The sequence below is a fragment of the Musa acuminata genome, chromosome BXJ3-2, assembly GCF_036884655.1.
Source record: "Musa acuminata AAA Group cultivar baxijiao chromosome BXJ3-2, Cavendish_Baxijiao_AAA, whole genome shotgun sequence".
Lineage (NCBI taxonomy): Eukaryota > Viridiplantae > Streptophyta > Magnoliopsida > Zingiberales > Musaceae > Musa > Musa acuminata.
The window spans coordinates 25,658,240-25,679,481 of NC_088350.1; the positions used below are offsets into that span (position 1 = coordinate 25,658,240).

Consider the following 21,242-nt stretch of genomic DNA (forward strand, 5'->3'; position numbering starts at 1 on the left):
TCTCTCTCTGTATATATATATATATGGGAAATTATGATATGATTTTGGGAGATATATATATATATATATATATATATATATATACTTTACATTTATTAATTTAAAAAATATATGAATTTTGTGAAGAAAGAAAAGAGGAAGTAATGATTTAGCAAAATTACCATTTTAGAAGGATTTAATAGTCCTTGCAAAATTGATCACCTATTTTCTACCCGTATTCATGTAAAAAGCTTATAAGAAATCATTTGAATATTGAATTAATTAGTAAAAAAAGCTATAAATAGTTATTAATTAGAAATGATTAACTGAATAAATTTATATAACATAGTTGTAACCCTTTTTTATCATTTTCTTACTTAAAAAGCCAAATATGGTACATATCTAAATTATCATTATTTGTGGTTAGATTTATATAACGCAATTCTAATCCGATTTATCATTTTCTTAATTTGAAAAATGATATATGGTACATATCTAAATTATCATTATTTGTTTCTTAATTCTTAAAAATCTTGATAAGAAATAAATATATTTAATTTCTGATATGGTATAAAATCTTCTCACATCTATTAATATTCTCCTTTTGTCTCGTATATAAATTCGGAAATGCATGTCTCCCTTTGATCGATCATGCCACATGACTAATAAAAAAAATATAATATCTAAGTTAAAATAGTTAAATTAAAATTTCTAATTTAAAACTTTCAAAATTGATCTAAAATATATATCGATGATATGATCATTATTTTGGATCAATTGGTGCAGAGTTTGATCAATTCCTTAGTTGGAACCAATCATTTTAGCGATCGACCTAATATTATAATTATTTCCTTAAACATCGTAATATCCTCCTAAGAAGACAATCATTTACTCCTACATTAAGCTAAGGTATACTCGAACGATAAGAGGAGTCCTATTTTTTACTTGCAATGGCAAAAATTGGATATGCATCTTGACGATCGATATGAGGTGCATGACCTAACTTTAGATAAAAGTTCGTTCCAATGGATCCTTAAAACTATTCTCCTTCTACTTAACAAATTTAGACGAAATTCCTTCCATCCGATTTACATTTATACAATCCGAATGACCTTGATAGAAGCATTAATCCAACAATACGTATTATAGTATTCAAGATATAAATGATCATATACACCATCTCTAATGCTCTAATATATTCGATTTTTCTAACACCTCTACAAGAAAACACTATCAAATGATCATCAAACTATTATCTCGATTGTATCATTCTAATAGTTTGTGAAATAGTTTTAGCTCAACAAGCAACACAAGTTGATTGCTTTCTCCACTCGTGACTAAAGCTAGTCGCATCTTCAAAAGGGTCATGTCCTTACGTCGATCGAATCCCAATTTAATTATTATGAACTACGACACAATTTAGCACAAGCCGACAATGGTTTGACTTATGGCTTTATTGTCTCATCAAGAAGGGTGTGTATTTAAGTCAATCATAGATATTTGCATTCTTAAGATGATCGTAGTGTCTTCATTTATATGCTCATGTCGGTCATTATCTCAAGAATGATAACTTTGCGTGTCTTTTAAAAAGATCATATCCTAAGGTCAACCACGAGACATCTTCAACTCGGTCAAATTTTAAGTTGACCCGATGGCCGAGTAAATTATATCGTGTATAAACCACTACTTCAAAAATCCATCTTAAAGAGTTGAATATTATTTTTAATACATAATCCTAAAAAAAAATATGCATTACAATAAATAATCAACTAGTTGACATCCTTGCCATCCAAATAACTCCAACCAACATCCGAGATTAACCAAAAATCCTTCGATAAATCTGCTTTGTAATATGAAAAGAAATTATAATGATCACAAATGTCTAATAGAGAAAGGCAAAAAAAAATCCATAATAACAATATGTTAAATAAATAAATATCATTATGAAAAGAGTATCGAAAGGGAATAAAAAAAATATCAGTCAACCAATGATGCATATTGATATGAGGATTACGATATATGGATGGCTACCGACACCTCATCGTCATCTAGCCAAAACCTAATTGGCACATCACATTCACTTAGTTGACGCATCACTTCCAACTAACCAATATCTCAAACCCATTCGACCAACATATCACATAGTGTTGGAGCCTACAAGGTTGACAACATATCCAATAAGAGGGTCTTTAGCTCCATGCAATCGATCGTGTAATACTAACTTAATGAATTATTATCTTGTATTTCATAAATTTGATAGTACATATAACCGTTTCTAACATTAACTACCACGAGAGACTCAACATTCATATTATAAAAGGGCCCGTGTATATTATCAAACACTTGACTCTTTGTTAATATAAGTTATATAAGTTATATTTGATAGATTCAATACGTTCAACTTAAATTGACTTAAGCATCTATTGGATCTTGTCGAGTAGATCGCCTACCTAGTTTCGTAAGTCTCAGACTTAAGACTTTCTACTCACTTATGACATCACTACAACTTAAGATAAACTTGAAAATGGACCTCGATTGGCTATGAACTCTCATCCAAGTTAGATAACCAAAATTTTGATTTAACATATATCACATAGCAATACGAAATAATATCATCATACACATACGATCATGTATCATCATATGCATACATCATCAATTGCATTAAATCTGGACACTAGAGATGTGCTCTCTCAATGGTTATCGTAGGCATCATAATAACTCAACTCTCCTAACAATTAATGGAAAGAAATCATGCCACACTCTCCATGATATCTTTCATCAACACATCTCTTTTATCCTGAATGGAAAAACAAAGAATTATCTTGCTTGATGATCTACTAATCCCTTAAGATCTCGATCTCCAAAGCACCCAAAAGAAACTGCTCTACGAGTACTATTTCATTTCTACAATAAAGCTTCTTCAATCATTGTTCTTATCTTCTATTATCTCTATCACCTACCACATCACACGTCATAATATCACAAACATTACGAGCTCATCATGCAATAACATCTATAGCGTAAAGTGCAGACTACGCTAAAATTTACCATGTCGAACCTGCGTACATGCAGGACGAGACCCATGCATAACAGTGCTATGACTTGTTCTCGTGCTTAAGCCCGCTATTGGTTGCCTTTGCCATCCAACGAGCAAATGCTAGTGTTCACAGCAACTCGTGGTGGCGTACCACAATTGATGTCCATCCAAATCTCCAAATAATACCAAATTAATCTCAGTAAGCTGGTGTTTCAATCAAATAAGAAATCCCATTTACCCTTCTGAGAAGGTCAGACTTAATAGGACAACAACCGACTCGACCAACATGTTCCCTTCGATACGATACGTTCGTCCAGGATAAAAAAAAAAAATCTATTTGAATATGGTACGATACGTTCCTTTCAAAACGCTTGACACGACCAATATCTCTTTTGTATATAGTACATTTACCCAAGATAAAAAAAAAAACATCCAAAGCATTTAACGCAATCTACGTATAACTAGGCCCAAAGCATCATTCTTATATTCGATGCGTCTGTTAGCTATATATATATATTGTTGAATAGCTAATTAATTGAGGTGTTAGATCAGGTTTACAAAGATGTACAGTTCTTGTGCACAGAGCAGTAATCCATGCTGTTTGTCTGGTTCATGTCGCGACATGAAAAGGTTTGGCATGGTTTGCATGAAAACAATCTGAAATCAAAGTGAAAGGAGAGTGTTTGTTCCACCTCCACCATCATGTTTGTGCATGCCTTTGCTATCAGTCCTTGTTGTTTCTTGTGTGACAGTGGTGATATCTTGACCTACCTCAGAATCCAAGCAGATATCTGCACCACATGTGAATTGCAACCCTCACAATGGAAAGATAGCTCATGGCAAGCCTTCCAGGCATCAATAGAATGGCTCTGAGAAACTATACCGAAACAAGCTTTCATGATGTATCTAATGGTCAACTTGCTTTGTGGACTATGACCTCATCCTTTTCTCATGGTCAAAAGGAACCAAAAAAGACATGATCTTAAATGCTTTGGAGGCCAAACTCACTGGTGCCAACAGCTTACAAGTGTTCAAATGGTTGACATTGATTCTCTTCAGAGGCTACTTGGAAGGCAAGGCTATAGTTAGATATGCTTGCAGAACCTTAACTCTCCTCCTCTCCTTTTACAAAGTTTTGTTGCTTACTATGGCAGGACACAGTGGGTTGATGAAGAGTGATGCCTACCTCAAAGAGACACACCAATTCCTCCATTTGCATTGGTCACTGTTTCTGACCGGCAATTCCAAGACATGAACAGATTAGACTCTGCTTGTTTGAAGACTCTCATCACTAGTGATTGTTCTGCAACATGAAACTGGAAAGCAAACACCCATTCAATTTTCATATCAACTATGGAGTGTGACCTTATTTTCTTAAGATTTATTGGCATCAAATTACTTCCAACTTTTATGTTGGCTGGAATATGATGCTTCCTTGGCACTCGGAAAAGGATGTTTGTGATGGTGCTGTCATTTTCTGCATTGCTAGGGAAAAAATGCATCTCAAGAACAGGGATGAATAGGTTTCTTCTCTAATTATTTTTCTTTATCCAGCTACTGTGGACCAAATTTCTGAAAGATTGGATCGAAATGCAAAGAAAGAGATATCTTTCTGCAAGCATTGACATTCCTTCGATTTAAGATAGTGAAAAGTAGTTTTGGCTTTCATCATCCTTCAGAAAATTTGCACCACCCAAGTGATAAAGACAGAATCCCTGTCATCAATGTCTGCCAAAAGTCCTTTGTCTCTTTGAACCATATGAAAGCCACACCTGAAATATGTTATCCTACTTTGTTACTCAGTATCTTAATTCATCAGCATGAGATTGGAAGATCACTGATATTATACAATAAGAAAAAGTTCCAACAGCAGTCAACATATGAACCTAACACAGGAAGCAGTCCCATAGATTGGCACAAGAACATCAACTGTCAAGCTCCAGGGCACCATGTATGAACCGCATGCATGAATTCCATCCACCAAGGCTTAGATGGTCTTCACAGTGGGCAGATACATGGCTCACCAAATGCAGAAGCAATTACCCAACTTCTTAGAAGTTGGAAACTGTAGGCCATCAACAGGAAGAACTTGGTCTTCAGGGGAGGAAAGCAAAGAGGAACTTGGGGCAGTAGCAAGCACCTTCTCTTTATTCCCCATGATCTCTTTGTCCCCAGTGCTTTTGAATCAAAGGACCTCCTTAGTGAAAGATAGGAGGAGAGATTACCTACAGAAATCCATATTTTAAATGAATGGAAGTTCTACTTAACAAATCAATATCATGATATAGCTGTTTCAGCCAGAAATATTTCATAATGTAGCAGCTAAGTGGCAAAGTTTCACCCACCAAATCTACTCGAAAGGAGATCTCTCTGGTCAATGCAGCAGCAATCATGGCCTTTAAAGAGTATAACAAATATTTTGTCGATGAATGGCCTTCTTTGTCTCTTGAAGGAAATCAAATGGTGTTGCACTTTGGTGGTTTCATCAGACACTTGAGACTCAGAATTCTCTGCTTTATATGCACTATGGTAAGAGCTGCTGATTAGCTTCTCTCAGGGAAAGGGTTTGCTAATGATGCCATATGGCTAAAATTGATGTCATTAGTTTCCATTCCAGAAAGACAGCTGAAGCTTTCTCTTTAAGGATTAAGAATCAATTAAGTGAAGCCCACAAATTGCACACATGGATCTAGAGTGCTTTTAGGTGCAAGCTCCTTCTAGCATGTGCAATGCGTAAGAGCAAAAGGTTAACTGGTGAAGGCATTTTTCTTGTGGCAATTGACTGGTAATTGATCTTGATGTTCTTGGTGAGGGTCACATGATCACACAAAAATGGTGAATAGCTGGACTGTGCATTCAGCTTTGGACTAACCATACCTAGCAAAGTGTCAAACTAACCTTCTTAGTTCAACTCAAATGATATCTAGCAACATGCATTTCTTGAGTTTAAATATCTAAAGAGAACAGTAAAAGATACTCTCATTCTAGCATGCCCCTGGAGACTTTTAAATCCTGCAAAAAGCTTATGAGAAAGTAACAGGACATTGATGACAACAAATTTCAATCCAGATCAAGTTGAAACATTGGATCAGATACAACATATACAAACATTTCATTTTCTTTGTTTCCTATTGGAATCTTACAAATTGCAAAGGGTGAATACTTTGATCCATTATTTTCCTCCATTCTTTTCCTCATTGATACCTTTAGCCAAAGAATAAAATGAAGAAGGTATCAACCATGATCATGGGAACCAAAACTTGGATGGAAGCAGAGTGCTATTGCTGTACATCATGGAGGATCCACCTCCTTGTACTTGAAGAAAAAAGAGTACTACTGACAAAAAGCTGTATTAGCCACTGCCTGGAGGTTGTATATAAATTCTTGAATTCATTACTGAATACCAGATCATGATAAACAATCCTTCAAGTACTAGAAAGAGTAGAGTTGAAGGTCCCCAATATGTGGTGAACTACTAAAGCTGAGATCGTAGTGGAGAAAGTAAAACAACTGTGGATAAATGAACAAGCAAAGGTGCCACAAAAAGAGTGGTGGTTGGAGAAAGACAATCATTGAAGTAACTAAGAGTGAGACAGTTAGTTATCGACAGTTTATCGCGCTATTTGTATCAAACCTTTTGAAGTATAAGGTTTCTAAAGGTCATTGGTGATAGGTTGGTGCTAGTGAAGGAGCAATGGCTACCAAAACTTCTAACATCTATCAGTCTTAGGGTTGATATGTTGCAAGTGCACACAAGAACCTGATATGATACTTCAAGACTTCCTGCTGATTGTTCCCTTGATGTAGCATCTGGTGCCTACCAGTGGAGTGGATTTCCTTTAGTAATGTTGCTGATACTCTTGAAGTTTAATCTTTCTGACTGCATCTGTAATCAAGAGCAGGTTACCAAATTGGTGAAATAGATAATGATCTAACTTCAACATAAGCAGAAACAACAGTACCCCGAGATGCTTTCTTTCTCTTTTTCTGAATCAGCACATCAAAGAACGTCGGTTGTTTCTGTAGATTGATCCAACAAATCTGATGAGAAGCTTAGTTGCTACTGTTCCTGTGAGAGTGAACAGAATGAGACAGAAGGCAGTGCCCTTGGTGGGGTTTTGTGAACACTTGAAAGTTCCATGCATGTGGCTTGAAGCAATGCCATTTTCCTTTATTTTCTTCATATTTATTAACTTTATGTGAGCTTTGGGTGATTCACCTCTCAAAAGTTACCTTCAAAACCACATGATTTCAATTCCTACACCAACTTCCTCATCAGTCATTCTGCCGGAACAGTGAAAAGGTAGGTGAAAACATGAATTCTACCACTTCAAACATCTATTTAAGCCCCCCTTCATCTCCCTACATTCCTTCCTCAAAGAAAGATCATCTTTCTTCTCTTCCATCATTCTTGTCTCCCACCTCACACTCTTACTGTTCCAGGTATCATTTTTATTTCTCTCATCCTCCACTGATCATGACCTTAGTCTTGGAGATTACAGTAGACAATATCTTTTCGCTTTGCAGGAGAATGACTCTTCTTGGTCTTGCTCTGGTTGCCTTTCCCTCGCTGTTCTCTGTTGCAGTTGGGTATGGTTATGGAGAGGGGTGGTCTGGCGCTCATGCTACCTTCTATGGAGGAAGTGATGCCTCCGGCACGATGGGTGCGTTCCAGAGTAGAAGAAGAGCCTGCTATCGATTTGTCATGCGAGAGTAGTGTGCTCACTGAGCTGCTGAGTTCTTTGGCGTGCAGGTGGGGCTTGTGGCTACGGCAACCTGTACAGCCAGGGCTACGGGACGAACACCGCGGCTCTGAGCACCGCCCTCTTCAACAATGGCCTCAGCTGCGGCTCTTGCTACGAGCTCAGATGCGTGGACGATCCACAGTGGTGCCTTCCAGGATCCATTGTTGTGACCGCCACCAACTACTGCCCACCCAACTACGCCCTCCCCAACAATGCGGGGGGTTGGTGCAACCCTCCTCTGCAGCACTTTGACCTCTCCCAGCCTGTCTTCCTGCACATTGCTCAGTACAGAGCTGGAATCGTGCCAGTTGCTTACAGAAGGTTGGTGTTTCAGATTCATAAGCAGCACCTCTTACATCGAAGTAAACTGTTCTGTCCCGATGTGTCGATTGTTATAAGTTCGTCCTGCTTCTTTCCTCCGTGGCCGCATCGTCTACCTTCTCCCTGTCTTTGTTCTGAGAGGTCATTCACTTCGTCTTGGACTGCAGAGTGCCATGCAGGAGAAGAGGGGGAATCAGGTTCACCATCAATGGCCACTCCTACTTCAACCTGGTGCTCATCACCAACGTGGGGGGAGCAGGAGATGTGCATGCCGTGTCCATCAAAGGGTCCAGTACTGGGTGGCAGGCCATGTCCAGGAACTGGGGCCAGAACTGGCAGAGCAACACCTACCTCAATGGCCAGGCCCTCTCCTTCAAGGTCACCACCAGTGATGGTCGCTCTGTGGTCGCCTACAATGTGGCTCCTTCTGCTTGGTCTTTTGGCCAAACCTTCAGTGGTGGCCAGTTTGCTTAACCTGCCAACCTTTACACAGGGAGGTACTAATGCATCATGCAGTATAGCAGCACTAGGTGAGAGGAGCTTATTTTGCTTTGGCTCTTCGACTTATTCAGTATATAGCTTTAGACTGAGCTTGAAGGAGAAGAAAGGGATGGGGATTTCTTCTCCTTTTGGGAAGAAGTTGGCAGCGGTGGTGGACTCTGACCACCCGCCAAGTTGCAGATGGGTCAACTCCTTTTTGGTTTCTGATTTCCTTTTCCTGTTTCCTTGATATCAGCTTGGAAGATGAAGTTCCTCTGAGGAATCATTTCGATTAGCTGTTTGCTTGAGAGTTGTTGTAATATTGAGTCTTGTGTATGGAAGTGATGAACTGAGACTTCCTATCTGGTAATGGAAATAATATTATCTTCTGAGCTTTGCATTGAGACTAACAATCTGCTTAGATTGCCTTGAGAATGAACCTTGGAATTGCATGGTTGTATCTTAAAAGTTCAATATGACAATCTGCTTAGATTGCCATGAGAATGAACCTTAACAGGAAGCTATTACTCTTGGCATTGCATGGTTGTATCTTAAAAGTTCAATATGGCAAGTCATGCATCAAGGAATCATCAGTCTAATACTACTGCCAGGGATTGGGCAGTCTGTGAGTATTTGTAGTTTCCTGAAGTACCATTATTTTGCTATTTGACCAAATAGCTGTCAGATGGAGTGCTCAGAGATTTAAGAGAACAAGCAGGTTGGTGACAAGGTAGTTGAGTGAATTAAAAGTAGGGAGTTGGATAACCTGGCTTTCTAATTTAATGAATCAACAAGTGGATCTATTTTGAGATTGATGCAACACTGAAGAAGCAGAGTCTACTAAGATCACTGACAGAATCCATTAAATGCAAATGCTCATCTCATATCTACCTCCATCATATAATAGCACAACAAACATGACCCCAATGATTGAAACTATTTTGGTTTGCTCTTATGAGGGAGATCTTTTGAAAGATGTATACTCTCACTTGATTTTTTAGAGAATTGGACAATGATAAGATTAGAACTTTTGATATCATAAAAGTTTCTCACTGAAATGGTAGACTGATCCATATTCTCTTGAATTTTTAGAACTTGGACAACAAAGAGAGCAGCATACTAAGAGAATGAGACTACCATGATATGCTCAGCTATAAAAGTTAATTATTGACAATTTATAGCTCTAATTTATTTGGAATTCTAAATCAATAAAAGTAAGTTAATTTCTGTTCAGGAAAATCATGCTTTATTTTTTTCCCCCAGAAAAGAAATCAGGCTATAAGTTGCTTACACTAAAAAGAGCATATGTTTAACAAATCTGTTTACATAACAAAGGAGCACAAAAGCATGCCAACTAAAGAGTTTATGTAAGTGAACAACAATAAACTGATTGGAGGAAAGTTTATGAAGTTTGCTTTCAAGGAGAATTAAACAGCTACATTTAAGAATTCTGATGTACAGTAACCCTATGTTTCCACTAAAATGGAATCTGATTAGCACTGAAAACAAGAAGAAAATGCTTAGGCTTTATACAAAGTCACAAATAAATCACAATGAAATCACATCACCTGAGACAAACATGAAACGATCAGGAATAACCACATCTGGCATATTAATTTCGGAATAGCAAATGAATTACACAAGTTGCTGAAGACAGAAAAAGGCAAAAAGAAAGAACATTTATTTAGTGAATTCTTTTTATTTGAACTTCTCAGTTTTGAGTACAGACATAATGGCCATTCAGTACAAACACAATGTGCTATACTAAAAGTTAAAGTTAACGGAACAGTTTGAATATATCGTACTAATTTGTACATTACAATTTAGACTTCCAAAACAGATTAGTGATACAGGGTAATCCACCTGATGCTTTGGTGTCTAGCTTTAACCGATTCCGGTCCAATAATCACAGACTGAAATATAAAGAACACCAATCCAACTAAATTGATGGTGACAGTCTCTCTTTTCAAGCAATCACTAATCTTGTGTGTGTGTTTTTTTTTATCCTACAATCCCCTTGAATCACCAATAGTCATCACAAGAGCAACATCCGCTTTCAAAACAATGGAAGCGATTAGCATCTCTAACAACTAATTTTCTGTTTGTCACAATTGAAATAAGTTTCATGGCAACATGGCAATCATCACACATCCGAAGGTTCTTCATGACGTAGATTGCTGCTCCTGGTGGCATGCGAATCACTCCAAAAGCAATAGCTAGTTTCTCACTATGGTATCTAAGATATTCTTCCTTCTGTTCATCCTCCACATCATGAGATGCACAGGCAATATTGGGTACATAGCCAATCAGCTTTATTTCAGTTATAAGTTCTGCTACTTTCTCAGTAATCTGCTCCATCCAAGGGTGCTTTCTATCTTCCGAAACAAAAACATGGGTCTCATTCCCTATCTGTATCCAGCTGACTCCAGGTTCTTTCTTGATGTCTCTTTGTCTCATAAGTTTCCGAACCTTTACGACACCATCCCACCTTCTTGCCTTAGAGTACATGTTCGACAATGAAATGTATGTTCCTACATCATCGGGATCCAATTGAAGTATGTGCTCAGCAACTTTGTAACCAAGACCATGATTCCCATGTACCTGGCAAGCACTGAGAAGAGTTCTCCATGCCACAATGTCCCACTCAGTGCGTGTGTCTCTCATGAATCTGTCAACCTCATCTAACCGCCCAGCTCGACATAGGAGACCAACCATGCATGTATAGTGCTCTTTTCCAGGTTCTATTCCTAATTCTCTCATGAAATGATTCAGATAATAGAATCCTTCATCTACTAGCCCAAGATGCGCACAAGCTGATAGCACCCCTATAAAAGTTACACAAGTTGGTGTCTCTTCTTCCGCTAACATGTTATGAAAAGTTTCCAAAGCTTCCTTAGCAAACCCAAAATTGGAATAAGCATTTATAATTGAATTCCAAGAAATAATATCTCGGTTAAGCATGCTTGTGAAAGCTTTAGTTGCGTCATCAATGCTACCACTTTTAGAATACATGTTAATCAAAGAATTACCAACACTAAGATAAGACTTACATCCTGTTTTCTCAGCATGGCCATTCAGTGCATCACCACTTCTTAAAGCTGACAAACCTGCACATGAATTCAGGGCGACCGCATATGTCAACCCATTGGCCTGAACACCATCATCTGCCATCTGTATGAATAACTTGAGGGATTCTTCAAAGTGACCATTTTGAGTGCAGGAAGCCATGACTGCTGTCCATGAAACCACATTCTTGCCCGGCAGCTCATGAAAAGCAAGCACAGCATTCTGGACATCACTGCATTTTCCATACATGTCGACAATTGCACTGCAAACGAAATCACTGTACTCCATTCCTCTTCTCAAAATTTGACCATGAATTTGGCCCCCAAAATTTGGATCTTTTGAATCAGTACAAAGGCCAAGAACAGAAACATATGAGACGTGATCCCACTGGGCAATCTCCTTCACCATACGACTCAAGATGTTCTTAGCTTCACTCTGTTGTCCGTTATCCAAAAAGCCATTGATCATGGAATTGAACACGAAGAGGTCAAAATCTGAGCCGCCCCCGAAAACACCCAGAGCAGATTCCATATCTAAACATTTGGTATACATGTGAAGCAGTGCGTTCCTGACGTACGAATGTGAGACCAGTCCAGATTTCAAGACATTAGCATGACATTGCCGACCCTCGTTAAGAGCCGAAATATCAGCACAAGAAGCCAGGGCAGTCGTGAAGACGTACTCATTCGGATGAAACAACAGTTCCCCGAAACTCATCAGTTTGAATACAGAAAGAGCTTGCGTGGGAAATCCACCATGTAAATAACCTGCCATGAGCAAATTACAGGAAACACCGTTTCTCTCAGGAATTTCGTCAAACAGTTGACGGGCGGCACTCAGCCGATCGCACTTGCAGTACAAGCCTAGTAGATGATTCGATTGCACAACGTCGAACTGGGAGGTTTTGATCAAGCGGGCATGGACGGCATTCCCTAAACCAAGATTCTTAGACTCCGTGGACACTTTCAGGATATGGAGGTCGCTTTCCCGAGGAGCAGAGGCTTGAGACGAAGGCACGGTGTGCATGAGAAGGGCCAACCCGTTGGCACACGGCCGGTGGGTTGGCGTGGACTTTGGTCTCTTGCGCCGGGCATTGAGTGCTCGGAGCACGGAAACCGGGCACCTCGCCGTTGCTCTCCGCTGGAAGACGGATATGTTTTTGGTTGGGGGCGCCTCAAATCCTGTGCTTGCAGTAGTGTTGCGATGGGCACAAAAACTAGTGTGGAAAGCAGCGGCGTCAATAGGATAAAAGAGAGAGAGAGAATTCCAAAAACTAGCCGAGCCGGTCCAACCGAACCGGGAAAAAGGTTCAGCAAGGGGCCTCCAGTATAAAAGGAGTCCCCCCCTTTTCTCGGTTGTGTGGTTGCTTCGGCGAGCGAAGAGGCGGACACGGCGGAGTGGCGGTGAGGGCTTCAGGTGAGATCCTCTCTATTCTCCTTCATCCCTCCCTCAAAATCCTTGATCTATTCCATGATCTGATTGTCCCTCCAATCTCCTTCCTCATCTCCATCGTATCTCGATCACATTCCGATTGGGTTCCCCCTGATGCATCGATCTCACAGTGTGCTTCCGTCAAAGTTTTGCCCTAAAAGCCTTCCCCACTTCCGCCACGGCCACTTCATCCAGGGAATCACATAGGAAAGAGTCAATTATTATACTGTATCAATCAAGTTTATTGGGGATAAATAGAGAAAGGTTGAATTGTCTGCAAATCAAATTTCTGTGTCACTCATAGGATCAAAATTTATAATATACAAGTTGCGATTGATTGAGCCAAAAGTGAAATGAAGAGGGAACGACGACAGCAGCAGTAGAGAGGCTTCGATCGCATGCAGGTTGCGGAGTTAGGCCTGGATTCTGTGGACACACTAATATTTACGTCTAGGCAATATACTGATACTGATTTTTGTTGTCCTCCAGATATTCCCGCTCGATGAGGGACTCAACCCTCTTCTTGATCACGGCAGGATCGGGCAGGACGCGCGGCTGCAGCTGCTTGGCGACCTCTGTGACGAGGCTATTGAGATTCAACACCCGCTGGGCTTTCATGACCCTGATAATGGCAGCATCGATTTGATCTTTCCTGGCTTCCTCCACTTTTTGGCGAATCTCCTGCTGCTCCGACTCCGACTCCTCCTCTGCTGCCGCCGTATCTATCTTAACTTGGAACAAGTTGCTTGTGAAATTGTCATTGACGCAGAAAACATCATCCTCTGCGATAACATTGTTCGTCGGATTCTTACAGAGCACATTCATGTCCGGAACACAAGCAAGAGACCAAAGGCACCGCTTGAGATCCGGCAACGGCATCGCAGTTGCTTGTTGGATGTCCTTGCAGCTCAACCGGTCTGCTGAATTGAACAGCACGAGAACGCACATTTGGGATGTCGAAACATTCAGCTCGTGCTTCTGGCCGTTTCCGAAGGTGGCCACCACATCGGCGGTGCCCAGGTCAGTTTGCCACGTTAGTTTCCGGCATGCATGAGATCCGAGATAATATGCTCGAAATTTCTCGCAAACATCATGGATTTCATCTGGAAGCTTGCATGCAGTACTTGGTCGGGTTGGCCATATTGCACCGGTGAGAACCTGGGCAGCCAGAGTCGGGCCTTCCCCAGCTTCTTCATCAACACCTTGGCTGGCGTAGAACCCTCGCATGATATCCTGGGAAAACTTGATATCTGTAAGCATCTCTTCGAGTTTGGAGGTGTAGTTATGCCCACACTCAACTCTAAGCTTCACTATCAGACTTGTCTCGGCATCATCTGAAACTGCTCTCCCCGAGAGCAGTCGATTCGCCAGGTTTTGCTTGTGATACTTCTCGAACACATCCTTCTCTTGCAGGTACCGGAAAAGCGTCATCGCTTTGTGGAGGACGATCTCTACATCCTTTCCGCCGTCTCCCTCCGAGGCTTTACGGAGTGTCTCGTCGACGTATAAAGAAATGAATTCTGGAGACCTGCTATTGAGATTGATAAAATACTCGAACGAAGTACTCACAGCAGTTTGGAAAGTCTTGTCGTCGCCGAATACACCAGTGATGATCTTATCATACTTATCCTTCTTATCCAGAAGTCGCTGAACAAGGTCCACAGGATTCTTCGAGCTCGCTGCATCCGTTACCAGCTGCTTCCCTGTTTCCCGAAGGTGTGAAGTCATGAGATCGCGTATCGTGGAGACGCCTCCGGCACATCGCCGGAGCAAGCTGTACATTCTGCCCAAGTCTTCATACTCGTCACGGAGAAGCATACTGACGAGGCCAGAGTCCATATGGACCAGTCTTCTCATGTGTTTAGCAATCATCTCCTCCTCCACGATGCTAAGTATTTTTGGTTCAGTTCTATCAGCCAAATAGTGAGAGGCCCTCTCCTTCTCTTCCCGGAGCCGCCTCTCGACCATTTTAAGATACTCCCTACAGTCACAGCATTCGATAAGCACCTGCGACTCGCCAGCATAGAAAATGGCCGAATCATCCAAAAAGGGCTTCTCAAAATCCTTCTCATACAATGAAGGTTCCAGGTACGTCATTAGCATCTTCGTGTTCTTCACCGAATCTCGAATTATGACTTCGCCCATCCGCTCTCTTTGTATGATGCGAAGAAGTGCGTCGGGTAACCTGGTCTGGATTTCCTTGGAGTGAATGACATTGTCTCTCCACAGATCCAATCCAAGTCTGAGAACAGGCGACTTATGAGACTCGGAAACGTATGTAGTGTCCATGGGAGCCAGAAGATCTCGAATCACCGTCAATGCCTTGTCATGCTCCAACCATCTTCTGTTCAGTTCCTCTAGAAATTGATCGTCTCGGGCAGCCTCAATCGATGCTGATACTTCTTCTTGTAGGTGCCTCGTCAAGGTGGTCACCAGACCGGAGTACAGCTTTTCTCCAAATCTATGGAGCGCCATATTGTAAGCATTCCTGGGTCCATTACAAAAGCACAAATCAGGATCACAGGTCAGTAACACACTTTCCTGACATCAATCTCAAGGTGTCCTTTCTCTCATGCATGAGGTCTCACATAGTTGTGTAAGTAAACGTGTCCCTCTGATTCTTAACATTCATTCAATCAGCAATAGTAAAATTAATAGAGTACGAAAAAGGGCAACTTCAAAAGCGATGAAGCAGAAGCAGCAGCAGCAGCAGCACCTGTGGAGCACTTCAAAGCTGAGGCCGTCGTAGTTATTGTTCAAGATGTTGCGAATACCGTGCTCGAGCATCTTCCATGTCTTATCGGCGTAGCCGGGGTCGAGGATCACCGGGTTCTTGAATGGCTCGATGCTGAAGTTACTCTTCCTCGGGTGGTCGCTCATCGGGTCCGGATGCGGCTTCCGGTCGGAGGGAGGTGGGCGGGGGGAGGGCGATGAGGCCCTATGAAGAGCGAGGGATTTGGTTGAGAGGGAAGGAGGAGGGCTTTTGTTCGAAGGCGTCGACGGAGGGAAATAGAGGGAGCGAGAAGTTTTGGTGTTAGTTGATGACGGTTTCTGTTTTCTTTTGTGATTATTATTATTTTTCTGTTTTATTTTTTTAAATAAAGTAAAAAGTTTATTATTTGTTTTTTTTTTACATTTGGCAATCCTTTTCCTATTGGTAAGCTTTAAAAAAAAATAAAAATATATTATTTTATTATTTACAACATCTTTATTATTATTATTATTATTATTATTTACAACTCTACCTCCTCCGTTGCTTCGAAGATTGCTGCTATTGTTTCATCTTCCCTATCTTTGTTTCCACCCACTCCCTTCCTCCTCTCCTAGCTCTCATCGTTCTATGTTGTATCGATGTCGCTTGTTACTATAACATCGTTGGTTATCTATCGCGTGTCACTCGCTATTCAATGAGAAGAAAAGAAAAATATTTACATTCATTTATAAAAGGTGTCCTCAAAATATTAGATGTTCCTAACATAAAATTATAAATAACAAAAAAGTTATCAAATAATTTTTTTTAAAGTAACTTCATATTAATATCTTTGATGAGAGATTGAAGGAACTAAGGATCTTAGGAGTTTTTTTAAACAAACTTAATAGGCTTTGTTGGAAGGTGATAAGGAGTACACAGTAAGCTAATCGTTATTCAACGTATAACAATCCGGGGTGGAAGGAGAAGACAAAAGCCATCATCAGACTCATTTGCCCACATGGGCAAGGGTCCAAGGCACGAGGTTATGGGCTACCTTCTCTTTTCGTCCACATGGTTAAGAGGTTAAGAAGAAGCTATTGGATGCAGTTAGAGGTTATCTTCCCATAGAATATTTTATGAAATATTTTATTCATTTACGATCAGGTATTAAAGCTCATCTTTAACATGATGAAAAGGGTAGGATCACTTTTTTGACCAACAATGAAAAGGTGTTGGAGGGACCAGATCCGGAAATCTCTCTCGACCTTAGCCTTCGTATAAGTGATACCTCGAGAGCTCAACGTTTCCATCTCAGACACCTTGGATAGCACTACACATATGGGTCCAAACCACATTAGGCTGACTAAGATGTCAACGATTTCTTCCCATAATATTTTGGCACTAGAATAAGGGCACAATGTCGTAGGAACACCTGCTTGTTGACTTTATCAATAAATGCTCGAGTGAGGAGGTTTTACTTCTGAACCATAATACTTTCACCTAAGAGGGATAGTAGCCACCCTTTTCGCATATGGACGCATCCACCATAGCATAAACGTCTATGCAATACTGATGTATATTCAATAACTCAGGTCTTTAACCCCCAAGGACGACCTCAAGCCACCTATTCATCATTGTCGATGTGTTCTTGTATCTCAATCAGCAAGTGTAAATGCTAAAAAGCATAATATAGGTTGTCGCTTCACTTTTGCCCTAATTAGCCTAACAAGCGACGCCACCAATTCAATCATGGTCCCTAGCTCAATCGCTATTAGCACTATCACCCATTATGGTTCCCCCACTCGATGTGGTATCGACATCCTAGGAGCACTCGAGACTAATCAAACCACTAGCTGGGAGAATATTTCGATTCCCAACCGTAGAATTCAACGGACCACATCACTACTCTATCTTGCCTGAATCTGAGACATAATCGATGAATTCAATACAGGATTCTCTACGGATCCAACTACGATAGATAAATCGACGTTTGGAGGAGATATGATGAGAGTTTTAACAATTAAAAGGGGAAGTGCTTGTCAACCCCACCTAAGGTTGATTATCATTCACCTAGAAAATTCAGGAGGAGCCAATTCTAGTAAACTTTCACCTCCTGTTATCAGAAGCATTCGGTGGTAGTGCTGACCCGATAGAGTACATTATAGCTTTCCGTGCTTAAATATTATTTTATGATACTTTGAATGCTCTGATGTGTCACATCTTTTCGACCACGTTAAAAGGCCCAACACGAGAATGGTACACTCGTGCTTTTCATCAGTTCTTTTGGCCAGCTCGCGAGGCCATCAGTGGTACCGCTTCTCGAACTAAAGCAAGGGGAGAAGGAAATGCTTATAGACTTCATCGCTTGATTTATGAATAAAATCTAAGGTGTGGTAAATATCCATCGGTTACTCATAATACAGACCTTCATGATGAGGCTCAAGCCCTCTCACCTCTTCTAATCATTGATAGTGAGGCTACTAGCGATTGTACCAAAGGCACATCAAATGGTCAATCAATATATTATCACTGAGATAATGGTCTCGAGTAAACGTGAGTCACGCAAGAGGTTAAAGCAGGAGTAGCTACAATCCACTCTAAACCCAAGGACACTATCGTACAGGAGAAATAAATGACCCGAGTTATCTCTCCTAAGATTCGAGCAAACCCCCCTAGATATAGCTAGAACTAAAGTATTTCTATGAGAAGAAGCTCTTAAAGATCCTCATTAAATAAAGATTCAATTGACAGAAAGAGACAAATCCAAATACTATCAGTTCCATCAGGATTATGACCACAATATAAAAGATTGTTGTGACTTGAAAATCCAAATTGAAAACTTTATATGTTGGGAACATCTCGGATAGTTCGTATGAAAGCACTAAAAATCCTCACCCGGAATTTAGGAGCCAATAAAGGATAGATTAATATCATCCGTGAACTTACCTCGAGAGAGACAGATGATTAGTCAACTCTCACAGGCTTTGTGAATTTATGCGCACCGAAAGGTTCAACTCCTTCGCCTTTGTGAGCGCAGATAGAAGTGATGCATTCTGCCATGGCGACAAATGGAGCTTCACACGGGCCTCCTCCGTAGTCCACTAGTGTGAAGTCAGTCTTCCTTGACACAAAGCCAAACGCCACTTGCATCGAAGAAAGAGACAAAACAACCATCACTCTCTAATATTAACAAGGGTGGTTGTTTAATGGCAAGTTCTTCATCCTAGTGTCCAGGAATTCTCTCAGAATGCTGCAAGTAGAATATAAGTTCTTGATTCGATTGAGCTCAGCTTCTTTGATCATTTCACATTTCTAAATATATTTTACGCTGGCTGAGAAGTCAACTTAGAATATAATACAAGTCACCAAACAACTTCCTCGTTTAATGCATTTAAGCAGAATATTTCCATACTCAACATCATCATGGTGTATGTTTATAAGTTGCTTCCTCGTGAGACAATGATTCCCAGCATGTGCGGATAAATATAAGCACAAATGCTATATATTAATTGATTGGCGGAATTCATCGCTCGATATATGACGGTATGCATGATAGTATAATCAATGATAAGGAGGCAGATCTGGCAAACGATTGGGCCACATGAACACCGATCCAAAAGGGCGGTTAGGGAATATTCTATCCAGGAGAATATTATCCCTTATCTTTCACTCATTATAAAAGGTTATTTTTGATATGATAATCAAGATTAGTTATTTTTTATTAAATCTTTTTCACTCACGTTAAAATTGATTTGAACATTGAAGAGACTAAGTCGAAAAAGTCATTTGACCTTCATCCTCATGTAGTCATGAAGCACACTCAGATGTGCCTCAGCCCCCATAAGAGTCGTTAAGCCACCCAAGCAGTAACTCACCTCTCTTGTGCACATGGGCTCTAGTTGTGTGACTCAACTAGTGTTCGAGCAGTAACTCAAGCAGTAATAGTATGCATCATCCAAGCAGTAACTCAACTAGTGTTCGAGCAAGGACGCTCCATCTTTGACTTATAATACCTTCACTCATAAGGGATAGTAATCGATGTTTTCAAATCTCGATGCATCCACCTTATCACATATCCCAATACAATACCGGCATCTATTCAATGATCTCAACTTCTCTCCCCTAATGAGAATCCTGATCCACATACTCATTCTCACTAAGATATTTTTGAACATCAACATCACCTAGAAAGTATAATATTAATAGGGATGATGCACACTATTGCCCCACTCTTATCTCAGCTAGCCAAATCAATGACTCCAACCCTTCATAGCTCGTAGTCCCATCGACACCGGCTAAGGTCATTTGGCCTAACGTGATGCCAATCTCTCAATAATGCCCAAGGTTGGTTGAGCATTTGACAAACAAGGTGCTTCAGTCACCTACCATGGAGTTTAGCTGACCTTGCCACCCATAATCTATCTTGATCGAGTCTAAGGCTACGCAATCAGTGGATTCCATAAATTATACCCTCTAAATGCAACTATAACTATTTAAATTCAAGAGAAGCCAATTCCCATCAAATTATGGAGTTTAGCTGACTTTGTAGGTGTTTGATGGTGGCACAAACCCAATTGGACACATAGTAGCTTTTCGTATTTAGATGATGCTATACGACTTATTAGATGCCCTGATATGTTGTACCTTCCCCACCACACTACGAGTTTGCCTCGAAAGTGAAATGCCCATCTACAAGTCATTCTCGATGATTTCCTTCACCCAACTAGCTAAGGAGCTTAAGCAACACTACATTATGAATGTGTGTCCCAAACGCTTGTGACAACCCTCTTGAGACTTTAGCAAGCAAAGAGAGAGGCACTCGTAGGGAGTCTTCACCATTACCAGAAGGGTCAGTGGAGAGATAGATTGATGTCATAATTAGTGGACTAGTGTTCGGAAAGGATAGCTCATCAATCCACAAGGCTTATGTCAAGCCACCAACAAGAAGCACTAAAGAATGGATGATAACTTAGAGATAACATATAAGGAAGAAGAAGTGAGGTACCTCGACTCAAACAATGACAATGCCCTAGTGGTATCCATGAGGATGATTAATGCTCTAGTGAAGAGGGTCATGATTGAAATAAGGAGCTCCGTCAACATCCTCTATTATGATGCTTATTAGTACTTGGGTTTGATGACTAATGACCTTGCCTCGATGGTCTTTTCCTTGATGGGGTTCATTAGTAATTTTATCTCTCCCTTGGGGATCATCAACTAGCACATCATATTTGGGAAAAAGCCCTACTCAAAGACGATCTCAACCAAATTCATAATAGTGGACATTCTCTTAGCATACAACATGATCATAAATCAACCAATATAAAACAAATAAGAGTGGGTGTCATAGAACTGAGAAGCAACCCAAAAGAGTAGTGCTAAAGCTATCTAGTAGTAGTTTCCCTCCCAAACAAAGCTGAACCCAAGATGCCCCTAATAGACCTACAAGATGCCATAAAACCAACCCCCATCCTAACCCTATGGAGTT

The 21,242-nt window shown here is 40.4% G+C and overlaps 3 protein-coding genes and 1 long non-coding RNA gene across 12 annotated transcripts; 2 read left to right on the plus strand and 2 right to left on the minus strand.

Annotated features, from left to right (window-relative positions):
- The first annotated feature begins 7,410 nt into the window (after positions 1-7,410).
- LOC103976113 (expansin-A10-like) lies at positions 7,411-8,975 on the plus strand. The gene is made up of 4 exons (XM_009391302.3): positions 7,411-7,462; positions 7,547-7,683; positions 7,773-8,085; positions 8,253-8,975. The coding sequence occupies exons 2-4, from the start codon at positions 7,551-7,553 to the stop codon at positions 8,557-8,559; spliced, it is 753 nt and encodes a 250-aa protein (XP_009389577.3). The 5' UTR covers positions 7,411-7,462; positions 7,547-7,550; the 3' UTR covers positions 8,560-8,975.
- Positions 8,976-10,503: 1,528 nt separating this feature from the next.
- LOC135632037 (pentatricopeptide repeat-containing protein At5g39680-like) lies at positions 10,504-12,805 on the minus strand. The gene has a single exon (XM_065140329.1). It carries the CDS (start codon positions 12,655-12,657, stop codon positions 10,588-10,590), a length of 2,070 nt encoding a protein of 689 aa, XP_064996401.1. The 5' UTR covers positions 12,658-12,805; the 3' UTR covers positions 10,504-10,587.
- Positions 12,806-12,941: 136 nt separating this feature from the next.
- Positions 12,942-16,180, plus strand: LOC103976111 (uncharacterized). Of its 9 annotated transcripts, none has more exons than XR_010494581.1 (7): positions 12,942-13,047; positions 13,552-13,780; positions 13,877-14,082; positions 14,184-15,150; positions 15,292-15,387; positions 15,475-15,586; positions 15,703-16,180. It is a non-coding gene; the product is annotated as an uncharacterized LOC103976111 (long non-coding RNA). The 9 variants fall into 9 exon arrangements; XR_010494588.1 differs by having other exon boundaries at positions 14,184-14,623; positions 14,704-15,150; positions 15,292-15,586; XR_010494586.1 differs by having other exon boundaries at positions 14,184-14,338; positions 14,476-15,150; positions 15,292-15,586.
- LOC135632038 (cullin-3A-like) lies at positions 13,513-15,864 on the minus strand. Its single transcript, XM_065140330.1, has 2 exons — positions 15,779-15,864; positions 13,513-15,550 (listed from the first exon to the last, which is right to left on the minus strand). Exons 1-2 carry the CDS (start codon positions 15,847-15,849, stop codon positions 13,513-13,515), a joined length of 2,109 nt encoding a protein of 702 aa, XP_064996402.1. The 5' UTR covers positions 15,850-15,864.
- Positions 16,181-21,242: the final 5,062 nt, after the last annotated feature.